The sequence below is a fragment of the Ipomoea triloba genome, chromosome 2 (assembly GCF_003576645.1).
Source record: "Ipomoea triloba cultivar NCNSP0323 chromosome 2, ASM357664v1".
Lineage (NCBI taxonomy): Eukaryota > Viridiplantae > Streptophyta > Magnoliopsida > Solanales > Convolvulaceae > Ipomoea > Ipomoea triloba.
Window position 1 is genome coordinate 14,426,749 of NC_044917.1, and position 15,256 is coordinate 14,442,004.

A 15,256-nucleotide genomic window follows, 5' to 3' on the forward strand; every position below is an offset into this window, starting at 1 on the left:
ACATCTCTAATAAAAATAACGTATTTATTTCTTGTTTTACCTATTTGAAGAAAGATAAAATTCACAATAGAAGATATATTTTAACTCACCACCAAAAATTGTAACTCACTAAAAAAGTGTGCACATCGCTACTATTGATTTTACGACTAAAGAACAAAGTCAAGAACAGGCTAACACAACAACTCAAATAACAAAGGATAACAATGATATAGTACAAGTAGAGTGGATAAGAGCAAAAATAGAATCTTTATTGCCTTAGAATCTATATATATAGAACTTGATCATAATCATGATATTACAATTGTAAATTTGAATAAAAATGAAATAAATATAAACATTACAATAATCAACAACTATTAAAAATAATTTGGACTTTTAAAATGAAAATGTAATAATAAGATGATATTAATAACGTACCAAAATAGTTTTTTCATCAATTTATTGGCATTAATAAGCTATATAAAAACCTATTTACTAAACATTCCTGAGGTTCATGATGTATATACAGTCTAACGAAATTGAGAATATAATCGTGGATTATCAAAAAAGAAATGTGTGTGTGTGCAAATTTTTACTTCTTGACAAATCATTATTGTACCTCTTCACCTTTTTCATTATTATTAAGGAAATCGACACGTTTTCTCCTGAATTATAAATTTATAGCATTTTTACTCCTTGATTTATTTATGTGTCCACAATTGCGCCCTCAATTATTTTAAAAGTGGCAATTTTTTCCTCTATGAAAAATAACTGGTTTTTAGATTGTTAAAAATAAGAGCAAAATATGTATTTCAAGTCACTTTCCTTCTCCAACAAATTATTGCTCAAATATTATAATCATAATTTTAAACTAATGCTAGTAACATAATTAAGACTTAAATACAAATTTAGTAATAATGAATTATTTGTGTTTAAATTTTAATTCTGTTGCTAGCATTATTTTTGTTGATAACATTACGTTAAAATTATTACAATATTTGTAAATAGTGGTCATTATTTTTGCGTTTATTTTGATTCCCACCACATATAAGCAATAATTTTTGTTGGAGAAGAAAAAATAAATGATATACTTATTTGCCTTTATTTTTAACAATTCAAAAGACTTTGTAACACAAAAAAAGAGATGGAGAGAGAGAGAGGTGGGGTGCTACTATAAGTATACGGAGTATAATTTAAGGAGAAAATTGTCATTTTACCTTATTATTATTGTTGTTTAAATCCCATAGGTCATTAAATTATTACATGAATGTACAAGATCTGATCTCACATCTTACCTAAACAAGTGATCTCATATAATAATCCTAACTTTATATATATATATATATATATATATATATATATATATATATATATATATATATATATATATATATATATATATATATATATATATATNTTGTTAAAAATAAGAGCAAAATATGTATTTCAAGTCACTTTCCTTCTCCAACAAATTATTGCTCAAATATTATAATCATAATTTTAAACTAATGCTAGTAACATAATTAAGACTTAAATACAAATTTAGTAATAATGAATTATTTGTGTTTAAATTTTAATTCTGTTGCTAGCATTATTTTTGTTGATAACATTACGTTAAAATTATTACAATATTTGTAAATAGTGGTCATTATTTTTGCGTTTATTTTGATTCCCACCACATATAAGCAATAATTTTTGTTGGAGAAGAAAAAATAAATGATATACTTATTTGCCTTTATTTTTAACAATTCAAAAGACTTTGTAACACAAAAAAAGAGATGGAGAGAGAGAGAGGTGGGGTGCTACTATAAGTATACGGAGTATAATTTAAGGAGAAAATTGTCATTTTACCTTATTATTATTGTTGTTTAAATCCCATAGGTCATTAAATTATTACATGAATGTACAAGATCTGATCTCACATCTTACCTAAACAAGTGATCTCATATAATAATCCTAACTTTATATATATATATATATATATATATATATATATATATATATATATATATATATATATATATATATATATATATATATGTCAATGTGGGTTCATTTAATTTGAGTCCTCACAAAATCAAAACCAAGATCTCGTCATGTGGACTTCTGAAAGTTCCGAGTACGAGCTGAGTATTAATGTCTGGTGATACAAATGCACATATATATCAAAGCCCCCTATTCCAAGGATTATGTAGGCCAAATTTAAATTTCCACTGTCCTTTTGATCTCTCTCATCATTTTCTTTTCTTTTTTGGTCATGTCACAGTTAAATGTTCATGTCACCATACATGAATATAGATATTCAACAAATGTTCGTACCCTATCACGGTCTACCTCTTCTAAGCATGCTGATTAATTTTTATTTTACTTCTTCACCCCACTGCTATTAACTTTTATAGCTCATTTGGTTCGCTGGAAAATATTTGAAGGAAATCGAATTCAAATTCAATGGAAAACAAATTACCAGAAAAATAGATTTCTTTGTTTGGTTGGTGGAAAAGAAATTACTGGAAATATGAATTCCATTGTTTGGTTGAGTTTGGAATGGTAAGGAATAATGAGTATAATGACATATATATCCTTACACAATAATAATATAATAATAATAAAAAGAGTAATTAATAAAGTATGTGAGGGTAAAATTGTGATACTAGTTTTCCATTGAAAAAGTTTTCCATTGAAAACAAAATACTTAAGATTTGCTAGGAAAACATTTTTCTCAAGGAAAACTTTTTCCATGGAAATTGTTTTCCATCCAACCAAACATCCCCTTACCATTTCGCCCCACTTTAAGGAAAACATTTTCCATGGAAAATGTTTTCCATCCAATCAAATATCCCCTTACATTTTATTTCAAACATCGGGGAGCTGCCGTGGGGGCAGTTGCCCCTATGGTCCAAAATTAGACAGTCCCAAAACGACATCGTTCTGGGACTGTTATATATATATATATATATATATATATATATATATATATATATATATATTAATTTGATTTGTTCTATGCAATTCCCCAAAATTCCCTAAACGTTCCCACTTCTCTGCTTTGCACGATTGCGCATCTGTCTTGTCATTGCCTAGTCCACCTCTGCCTCGTCACCGCGGTTAAATGCAAGAATATTGATAAATGGAGTCATTCTTTTTTATCATACATGTAAAGTGCACGCACAGTGCACGCAAAACACACGTATTATCAAATTTATTGTATTAAGACAACTATTTTTATTTGCATTATGAACTAAAAGAAAGTAGATGACAAAATAAATTTGCCCGTAGTTCATCATAAACCTTAGCTTGTATTGTAATTTTCAATGTATTTTGTATTTGATATTTTGTATTCGAACTTTGTATTTGAACATTTTTTAATTCATTTTGCTTTCACTTCTTCCCTCACCAAAAGAAAATTCTAAATCCGCTCCTAATTTCTAATTTTTATTTTATCACATGCATTTAATGTGCGTCTTTCTTTCCTTGTCACATATATTCAATAATTCGATTGAATTATTAGTAGAAAACATGCAAAGCACGTTACATTTTCACAGTTCAAATAATATTTATGTTTTCTTCTCAAAAGTGTTGAGGTGTTCAATTTAGTATGTTTCTGAAATTAAATGTATTGCATCCCGATTGTTTTCTACTAGAGATTTGCTCAGAAGGACTATATGTTTTTTTTTTTAATTTTAAATAAGGAAGAAAAAGTCGTGTGTATAAAATGTGATAAAAATAATACTTGAAAATTAAATATGAAAGCCACTTAATAGTGTGAGACCTAAAATGAAAATAATCCATTTCCATATATTTTGTGTGTGTGTATGTGTCCCATATGCTTTTTGTGCACATATGTTTGTTTATATATGTATGCATGAATGTATATAGTTTTGTTTTCCTTTTTTTTTTTAATAAACATAAAATATTAGGAAGAAGCTGGATTAAATATAGTATCTGTTCATAAGTATTTTCTTTCTAAGCACAAAGAGTCAATATCACTCCAAATGGAGTTTGGAAACCCATGGAAGAGCCCCTTCGTGTCATTCGATCACAAGGGTATTGGCCATTAGTAATTTAAATATCCATTTAAACATAATGATGATCAATTTAACCGATCAAACTTTATAGACACTAATTTATAATATAGAGTTGTTAATTACTTGCATGAACTCAAAAGCATATTATAGCTACAGCTTATGTTATTACTTATTAGCAATAATTAATGTTGATTAATAAATCAGAGACAATTAAACAGAAGAGATCGAGTACGTACAAGCTAAATGTGATGTGTCCACCCACCCTCCATCTACGTCTCATAATCCTAACCCACAAAAATCCACATATAGGTTGCTTCAATTCTGTGTCTTTTCAATCTATCTTCTTCTATCTCCTAAAAGTTGGAATTCCATTCTCAAAGGCCACCACACTCAATTCAACAAAAAGGGTTTAAATTAGGGTAACTTAAACAGGACCGTACGTATAAGCTAAGAAATCTGTTTATTTTGTCCATAATCATATCCTGCCGAGTTTCGAATCTTAGTCTCTTCTTCTAAGTACTGTCTACTGAATTAGTGAACTAAACTTGTACTAGACCATTGCATAAGACAATGATTATGGCTTTCACATGCATATGTTTTGAACTAATAAAGATAGCAATTAGTATATATAGTAGTTAGTTGACAATGAGGTTTAGCTGGAAAGGGATAACATGTAGTGTGATGCATATATATTACATGTCTTCATCATCTATCATCATCATCATCATCATACCCCTCTTACAATATAATATAATATATATATCTAATGATATGATAGACATATTACATGGCCAAAACTTATATGGTCTGCAGACATTCATTCCAAGCCTCTTCAATTCCTGCTGCTAGCTAGCTGGAATATTCTACCATGCACTAACTAATACTAATTAAGATAATTTAAGGAATAATAATAAGTTGAAGCTAATTAAGTGTTGACAATAATAATAATGTTTCATCACTTTCCTGTTTTGCCCTTCCAAAAGCCGCAGCTTCTCCTCTCCTTGTGGGATTTCGCAGCAGCTTTCTGGGCTCCTTTTGGGCTATCCACAGACGACTCTTCTTCCTTTTCTCCTCCTCCATTCTTCTTCTTCTTCATCTTCAGTGATGACGAGGGGTTGTTGTATTTTGGGTCAGAATTTCCATTTTTGCCCCTCATCATCACGATGGAATCTTTGTCGTTCTTGGAATGAATCTTTCCATTAACCCACCAGTGACTGGGCCCAGACGAGGCATCAGAAGCCATGGAATCGTCGCTGTTTTCTTCTTCTTCTTCATAGGAATCTCCATTAACGTTGTTGCTGTTGAGGTTGTCTTCTTCGTAGTCATCGGTGGTGGGAGACCCAATGTACATTGTCCAACCGGATTCATTGCTGTGGCATTCTTCTGACCCTCCGTAGACATGGGAAGACTCCATGGCTGCTGCGATATGAGAGTGGCTTAGTTTCTTGGAATGGGAATGAATGAATATAATGAAGCAGATTGAAGCTAATAGGCAGAATTTATGTAGTTTCGAAACACTCGTGAGAACCACATGCGTGCTTTATTGTGTTATTGATGTGTTCTGACCTATACATACACACCTCTCCACATACAACAAACATGCCTGCGTTGCACCTTTAAAAGCGACGACTCCACTTAATTGAGTATTAATTTTAATATAGTAGAGGCCAATAAAAGAAGTTATATTTAATTCATTAGGTAATTAAGTGCGTGTAGGTAAAGTGACAAGTCTAACAATTGGTGACTAGGAAATTGTTGGGCTGATGAAAGGTCAAGTCAAACACCTTACTTCTAGAAAATGTGAAAGCTGTATAAAAGAAAATAAAATTGAGTCTTTGCTATGAGCTATAGCTCACGAGATCAAATTCCACCAAAAGTAAAAACTGTGACTAGAGGGTGAGGGGTGACGGGTGAGGGGGGGGGGGGGGGACGGGGACGGGGAAGGGATTTTTGGGCAGAGGGTGATAAAGGTCCGAGTCCAGTAACTAGTGACTAAGATTATTGGGTAAATGCCAGTGAAGGGCTATGTCCAGTACACGGGTCTCTAAAAAATGTGATGTCAGTATATAAGAAAATAAAATTACACCTTTATTGTGAGTGATATCTTTTGACGTAGTGATAAGCGTTTGATTCTAACAGTATTATAAAAAAAAATTTAATTAGTTTCGTTAGAAGTCATTTCTTAGCAGCTGAATTTGGAATGCTCATTCCATTTGAACTGACAAATATAATTGTACCTCCACAGAGTTGCTACAATTCATTCCTACAAATTAAAAGATTGTTACCTATCTTTACCATATAAAGTAAAAGTATGATATTACTTGCACCAATTAAAGTAGTGTTACCTATCTTTACTATATAAAGTAAAAGTATGATATTACTTGCACCTAATCTGATCTGTTAAACAAAATATGTAGCATCTTATATAGTTCCATCTTATCATCAACTCATAACAAAATCAATTAATTGAATTGGTATTTAGTTAAAGAAAATAATCAAGAAGAAGATTAGACACCCATAATGATGTTTGGCGGAGGCCAAGAGTCAAGTCTTGCACCCTGTGTCTCGAAAATGTAATAACGGTATATAATGAATTTCTTGGTGAGCTATAGCTTTTGGCATCGGTTAATTCTAGCAAGTGGTATCAGTTCGAGTCTTTGTAAGAGCACTTAAGAATTGCTGGGAGGGAGAAAATATGAGTTAATACCTTCTAGGATCCTTTGAATATAGTGATTTTGTTACATTCTTACACTTTCAAATTCAGCATCTGTGGTCCTTCGAATTTCAAATTGTTACCGTTCATGGTACAAGTTAATCATCTATGGTCATTTAACTATCAAATTTTAACCACAGATGGTCCTTTCAGGAGGACTACAACAGGTTAAATTTTGAAAGTTGAAGCACTATGAATGGTTAACTTGGACTATAAATGATAACAATTTAAAACTAGAAGGATCATTGATGATCAATTTAAAAATTCAAGACTAAACATAATAAAATTATTATACTCAGAGGACCCAGATAATATTAACTCGAGAAAAGATATTGCAGTATGCTGCATTTTATTTAAGCAAGAATGAATTATTAAGAAAAAAAAAAGGCTGGTTTAAAAAAAAAAAAAAAAAGGCTCAAATCTTTATGGAATAGCTGGATAAAATTTTACCACCTGGATGAGTACACAGCCATAATTTCCCTGACTTTACATCACCAGAGGGACAGCTAGAAGCTGTCAAAGATGACAGAGAAACCTGTCTTACAAAAGGCATAACCCCCCAACCATCCCCCCATCCTCAACCATTCAAACCAGAAGTCCCTCGAATAAATATGGGAGGACAAGATTGGGGTTGCTGTCATCACTTAGCCCACTGGGGTTTCAACAAGATATATACAAATCTTTACTTCTCTGTAACATGTGATTAATGTTAAGGAGCTGCCATGAATGCAAAATGCAGAGATGCAATGAGGTGCTGCTCAGCCTATATGTGCTACACTGCTAAGAATATAAATATAATTGTAGGGGGAAATGTAATTTTAGTCTATCAATTATTCATTATTAGTGGTTTTAGTCCTTAACATTTTATATAGCCTGACACTTTTATTTCTCTATATTCATTTGCGCTTATGGTAATGAAAATTTCAAAATTTTATGAGTGTTCAATATTCATGTTAGAAAAAAATTGAAGTTAATAATTCACACTATTTGTATTCATTCTCATTTTAAAAGTTAACCATCAAATGTCATATGTAACTATTAATGTGATTATTGTACCATTCATTCGCGACTTATATGAATCACATTAATAACAATTCAAATTCTATATTTCTTCATATTCATTTGCACTATACTCCTATAGTCATGAAAAAGAATGGAAGTTAAATCACACCATTTGCTTTAAATCTTATAAAATATTTCCCAATTCTTAAATCTTCTAAGAATTTTGTTGTTCTCATAAAATCTTTATTGCTAATAAGATCTTCTTGAAATTTAGATAAATTTGAGCTAACAATTAAAAAATATATATATTTTCATAGCTTCTCTTCGTGATTCTATTAATTGCATGCTCTACTTGTTTCTTTTAACAATTAAATTCTATTCAAATTATATACTTAATACATGGTATTTTAGTACCTTTTAATTTCTTCTTTTAAAAAAAAAAATTATAATAATATTTAGTCTCAATATTTCATTTGTAAAATAAAAAACATGAGTTTAACAAGGGTCGTATAGGAAAAATAAGAATAATGTGCCATGAAATATCAAAACTAATTAACAATGTTATAAATGAAAGAAAAAAAGATAATACAATTTTAAAATGTCCATGTATAAAGTAAAATATTAAAATAGTTTAATAGTTTTGATGTTTCAATAATTAAAAATGCAACTTAATTGTTTGAAGAGTTAGGAGTATATATTACAACCGTAAAACGTTAGGTATTAAAACTGCTTGCAAGAAACAATTAAGGGGCTAAAATTACATCTTTCCCTTGTATTTTTATGTTTGTACATGTCATCCTAATTACTGCTAATGGTTGTTTGGTGTGTCCTGTCAAAAGATATTTATTATGATCACAGTAAATATTCATAACGATTATTGAATAAGTGAATAAGTAATTGTAATGTAACATTATTTATGAGTAGATGTTAGTAGAATATCACAGTACTTTTGAATATAATATGTGTTAAAATAATCTGATCTACCAAAATTGGTATAAATAGATATATATATGTATGTATATTTTAGTAATTGATATAGATGTAACCCCTTATTTTTAATGAGGTTGGAAAGGGACCTCTTCACTGCCCTCAGGGCTCAGCTCATTTAATTTTGGCCCTACTTCATTTTCTTGTCTTGTCAAAGTAAAACAAAAGGTTAAGATTAAATACTAAGTTCAGCTTTTCTGCTGTGAGAAATTGAAGATAGGCCTACTGGAGTTGTCTTCTAGTCTTCTCACTCAGTAAATTCTCTGTGCTTTTAGGAAGGGGATCAAGCATGCATGTAAGTAGGCTTTTAGCTTAGGTCTCCACCTCATTACCTCTTTTCCAAAATGGAAAAAAACAACAAAAAGGTATTGTATCCTCCTAATGTCTTCTACATGACCAAGCTTGCATACAACTTTTACTTTTATGTTACAACTAATTAATAGCCTCGAGAAGATTTAACAACTGTACACTACACTTGAAGAACCCTGCACGTGAAACTTGGACTCTTAAAGCATCCTCATCACCATGAAATTTTACATGGTTTTTGAAGTGCCACTAAGAGAGAGGAGGGAAAGAGAAGAAGAAAAAAGACAAAAAAAATAGAGGTCTGACGCTAAAAAAAAACACACCAACAGATGCGCACGTGCCCAGCTGGGCGCCTGCGTCTCTAGCACATGAAGCCAGACCGAATGCTTTGTTTTCCTTTCTCAATCAATGGATCTCACAGAAGTCTTGCATTTGCAGGAGTAAAAATCAACAAAAAATCTCATCCCCCATCAACAAAAAAACCAATCTATTTTCTTTGTACTATTCCAAAAACCATTAAAAGTCTATTGGTGATGATGCTCTTAAAACAGGGTATTTGATTGGAATGAGGAAATTAGAGAAGAAAGAAATTGTAATTTTGTGGAAAAAGAATAAGTTGGAAATTCAAATTACATTGTTTGATAGGTAAGAATAGAATGGTAGGGAATTGGAAGGGAAGAAGTGAATACAGATTAAAATGCTCTTGTATAATAATAATAATAATAATAATAATAATAATAATAAGGCAAAATAGTAATTTCATTAGTGAATTACAATTTCACAATCGGTGGAATTGCAATTCCTTGGAAGAACCATAGGAATTGCAATTCCATGGTTGGAGGGAATTGCAATTCCAAGAAATTACAATTATGTCCAACGAAATCATGGAGTATCAGGCCGATTAATAAGTGATATGATTGACATGAATTAGTCAGTTCTTAATTTATTTATGGTTGATTGTGGGTTTGATAAATCGCTGACCTGTCTATATATAGTATTAAACTCGATGTAGTGATCGAAACACTTGATTGTGATCCGGGTAAGAGTTTGGATTTACAAATTTTGGCAAGTTAATTAACAATAAAAACTAATGAGTGTGCATTCTATTGTGTTGTTAGTTGTTGCTCATGTTACGTGGGGAAGGCTTAGGTTCTTGGCTTTAGTGATGGGCAGTCCTTTGTTGACAAAAAAGTGAAGGAGCAAAATAGACTTATTAAGAGCTTGAAAACCAGGTGGGAGATGGGGCATCCTTTGCTCCTAAACCCCTTTTTAGTTGTTCCTCACTTGTTATCCCTTGGCGTGGTTTATTATAAGGCAATGGTAGACAAATGAGGCCCCATTATATTATATTATTCTTGTTGCTTATTCTTTTGGGAGAAGATATCTTGACTTGCCTTTGTCTTGGGCTCCATGTGGGGAAATTCTGCCCTTCTGTCACCGACAATCTCACATAAAATGTGTCCAATATATTTAGCATACACCTATAGTACAATACAATCCCTACATCTTAAAAAAAAATGTGTTCCTCATAATAATATATAGTAACGCTCATTTTATTTTACTATATCACCACAATATTCATAACTTTTTTTGAGTGGTTAAGAAAACTCAGAATCATTATTCAAGATTGTATACTGATACACTCTAATTTCAATAAATGTAACTTGTCAGTCTACATATTTAATGAACATATAATAAAGCTACATTGTGCTTTCTACGTTTAAATGTACAATATACTAATTTAACTATATTACTATAAAGTAATATATATTTTAACAAGAATAAACCAACTACTAAATAAAAAGAAAATAATATTTTTTTATCCTTATGTGTATTTTTTTTTAAAAAAAAATTGTGTCTTAAATATTTCCATAAGTATTATTGGCTCTTCAATTTTTGATAAGGCAATGATTTTTATCCCACTTTTCACTAGGTGGTGATTATGAATCATTGATTTGTTAACAAAGATTTTAATGGTTCATATATAACTGAAAATTATAATTTGGAATAAAAGTCAAATAGACCACTTAACAACACACAAAAATGTAATTTGACAATTCAACTAAGAAAACTACAATTAAATCCCTAAAAAAACTAAGTTCATGCAATCAAACAAAAATGACAAGTTGTACTCCTCGTCTAATTAAGTTTACATGAATTTTTAAATTTTTATTTTAATTTTCGATTTCTTTGTCTTCCTATAGGAGACAGACAATTTTCTTCGTTTTTTGGCCTAGTCGTCTCCAACTCGAAGATGAAGTAATGTTCTTCATCCTTAGGAGACAAAGATACATTCTTCGTCTTTGACAGAGGAAATCTTTTTAAACATTAATTTCTTTAACTTTTTGATAAAAAAGAGATTATCCAGATCAGCTATAAATATATATATATATATATATATATATATATATATATATATATATATATATATATATATATATATGTGTGTGTGTGTGTGTGTGTGGGGGAGTGTGTTTGTTTGTTTTTTTTTTTTTACCCGTATGACATGTCGTCATTTGGTTAGATTGCATGAATCTTCCTTACTAAATGACTTAATTGTAACTTTTAAAGTTAGATGGCTCAGTTGTATTTTTGCGTGTAGTTGAATAGTGTGTTCTACTCCTATTCTTTATAGTTTTATCCCTATATTAATTGATAGACTCCATACATGCAATGTAAAGATAGATGGTGATCGACTCTAATACTCTCCTTTGATGATGGACAAAAACGCTACCTTATAAAACAGTGAAGGGTTAATAATACTTGCTTCAATAACTAATTAATGAACAAAAAATATTATTTTTCCTAAATAAATTATGGGTGTAATATTAGAAGGGTGTATCATGAATGAGAGAATTCTGTTCCTAAAAAGGTTGAATTCCATTTAAAAAAAAAAAAAAAAGGTTGAATTCCCAACCCCAAAGGTCTCCACACCTCGGTTTGACAATTTAAACATATGCAGGATGTAAATCATGATAACTATGCTAAAATAAGAGATTAGATCTTTATTTACTACGCATAAAGAACTCATCACTTTGAAAGATTGCTCACGTACTATCGGTGAGGCTTCGATAGAGAATTTTGCCCCCATGTGTTGGAAGTTAGAACGAAATGTTTGTTTTTGCAAAGAGAATATAATTTGGTATTGGTAATAGGACAAAATGACAAATATCCCAATGCTGGAATGAAATTTTTTTTAATTAATTAATCCTATCCCAGAGCCAGTTGTTCACTTTTTGCCTGTGCATTTATGTGTGGTGCAGAGTATGGAAGAATAGGATAATGCTGCAAATGCATTCAAGTCAAACTCATAGATATTATAAATCTTGGTCGTTCACGCTTTGCTTCATTTACATCCTACAACTGGATCTTCCATGCATTTTCCCCTTTTGCTTTCTGTCAACAATCAAATTAAACATAAATTACACTATTATAAAGACTAATACAGTAATACTATTTTTTAAAAAAATAAATTAGCTAGGTTTTTCACTTTCGATATATTATATCTTGAAATACTACGTTGTTGCTGAAATTAAAACAAATTTTAAGCGAGACATCTAATCAACAAGATCAATGTCTCGCGACAAGACTAAAGACTTGTACTACTTTTCCTTCTTGATTTCATCCGCTTACATCAATGTTCAATTGGTTCTTTTTACATCTAATTAATTAATAATTAATAGATTTCCTTTTAAGGTCATATGAGGTATGATAATTCACGGTAGCCAATGAATAAATAAATGTTGCTCCAAAAAGGGTGATTGAGTGGGTGTAATATTGATAGTGTAAATATTTACGGGTATTCGTATTTGACTATGAATTGTAGTTTGAGATATAGTTGCTCGGGAAATCGAGACCAATGGTCGAAATAAAGTTTCCGAGCTTATGAGTATTCTAGAGAATTGGGAAAAATCCTTGTACAAGCGTTTGGCGTGGTATTTATAGGAGATTTGAGAGGGACACATGCGAGGGGCCAGGATGTACACCACTTGTTATTCATGCACTGGGCAGACCGAGGGTCCAAGGTGAGGCATCCACGTGTGGTGGGACACTTGATTAGCCAATAGCTATCATGCTTGGATCAAGTGTTATTGTTAGTATATGTCTTTAATTTAAGTGCTATCTCTGGGGCTTAGGACCGAGGTCAATCACCTAGGTCGGGACCAAGTACAAAAAGATAAGAACAGAAGCTTCTTTAGCCAAGGAGGAAAATAATCTTTGAGTTGGGCCGATCAATGCTCTTTCGGGATTGGGAAAGAATCCTCACTGCGTGGGGAGATGGACCCGATCAGAAGTTTAGTACGCACAGTGTGACATACCGAGGTATATTCTCTATCAAATATGATTCTTATACATGAAAGCCACAAATCCAACTCCTGCTAATATCATCTTAGTTGAGACCGTCATACAAGATTTTCCTAATGTGATTTACCTCTATGTATGTACTCTATAGTTTGCACGTAAGAGTTAGATTTAATCAGTGACACATAAAAAAATGTTATTGTTGTGTTAAAATGTGAACATTATGACTTATGAGGTAACACCATGAGGGAATAACATTATTTTAAAGTAAAATTGGTAAAATTGTAATATATATATATATATATATATATATATAGAGCGTACCATAACTAGCTTTTTTGAAGAACTTTTAATTATTGAAAAAGTTTTTTGGTGGTTTGACTAAATTTAAAAATTAATTTAAATATATATAGTAAATAACTTTTTGAATTTACTTTTTTATTTACCTAAAAACCTACTTCATAAGTTTTCAAAAAGCCAAACCCACCCAATTATTCTCCACTTTCATGTAAAGGAAACTTTTACCTTGGTCAGTGATTTTTGCTAGATGCAGTTTGTGCGTGTTGTGAACTTGTGCATTCTATGTTACATGTGATATCTCTTTTCTGTTTTTTTAACAGACACACATATGTATGGATGTGTTCAAATGAGATCAACACTCTTAAAAAGTGATAATTGATTACAGTAATCAATCAAGGTTGATCAATGATTGGTGATTTTAGATCCAAAAAAAAAAAAAAAGATCAATTTTATAATTATTACAAATTTAAAAGTATGCAATATTTATAAAACTAACATTGTCCCTTATTTTTAAACAACTCGATCTCAACCATTGATCTATCTAATTAAATAGATAGATCAAATCAATCTTCACTTTTTATCTCGGAGTCAATTCTTACCTTAACCATTTCCTGTATGTGTATTTGTGTGTGAGATTGAGAAAAAGACAATGTGAATAGTTACGTAAAACATAGAATAAATCTAGATTGTTCACCATAAAATATATAATAGATGAATGAGATCTACATTTAAATAAAAAAAAATTAGTGTTATTTTGATAAACATGTAGAGCTTTTAATTACATTATTTATGAGAAAAAAAATATCGTTTTACAAAAAATAACACTGTTTAGAAACTATATCATTTTGGGAAAAAATCATATCACTTAAAAGAAAGCTTGTATTATTTACTGATAACCAAGTATGTATTGTTTTGGAAAAAATATGCATAATTTTTTACATGCATTGTTTTAAACTAAAAATGCACGGTACACACATGGATTGCTTCCATTCAAATAATTTGGTTTAAATGAGAATGAAAATCTACATACACATAATTTTGAATAAATAGTTAAATACACATAGTTTAGGATTAATCTGCATCTTTTATTTACTAAAAGATTGATGAAGTAGTTTTTGTGGGTGAGTGGTTATGTGAGAGAATATTTTCACACTGGATCGTTCTCAAGGACTGCCAATAAGAGTTGAGTGTTTTGCTTCTCAAGCACAAAGGCAATAACCAGTGGCGGATCCAGAAAATTCTTTCAGTGGGGGCGAAACATTAATAGAAAAGAGATAGTTAAAAATAAATTAAAACACTTAAGAAATACTTAGTATAATCATAAATATTGTTAAATATAGACGAAAAATAAAATATATGAAAACTTTATAAAAATATTCATAATAAAATATGAAACATAATTAATTTGATAAAGTAATTCAAATAGAAAACACATTATAAATTTTTTATATATATAATAAAAATTCAAAAAGTTTTGTTGAAAGAATAAGGAATTGAACCCCTAATCTTTATTTTAGGACAAACACATCTACCAACTAGTCAACCTAATCTCTTGCTTATTTTTATCTATTTTTAGTATATATATATATATATATATATATATATATATATATATATATATATATATATATATATATATATA

The 15,256-nt window shown here is 30.3% G+C and overlaps 1 protein-coding gene across 1 annotated transcript; it reads right to left on the bottom strand.

The window, feature by feature from the left end:
* Window positions 1-4,676: 4,676 nt before the first annotated feature.
* On the bottom strand, window positions 4,677-5,574 carry LOC116011386. The gene has a single exon (XM_031250945.1). It carries the CDS (start codon window positions 5,416-5,418, stop codon window positions 4,960-4,962), a length of 459 nt encoding a protein of 152 aa, XP_031106805.1. The 5' UTR covers window positions 5,419-5,574; the 3' UTR covers window positions 4,677-4,959.
* Window positions 5,575-15,256: the final 9,682 nt, after the last annotated feature.

Coding starts and splice junctions, on each gene's coding strand:
- LOC116011386 (XM_031250945.1), bottom strand. CDS start 5,418: ATGGAGTCTTCCCATGTCTACGGAGGGTCAGAAGAATGCCACAGCAAT.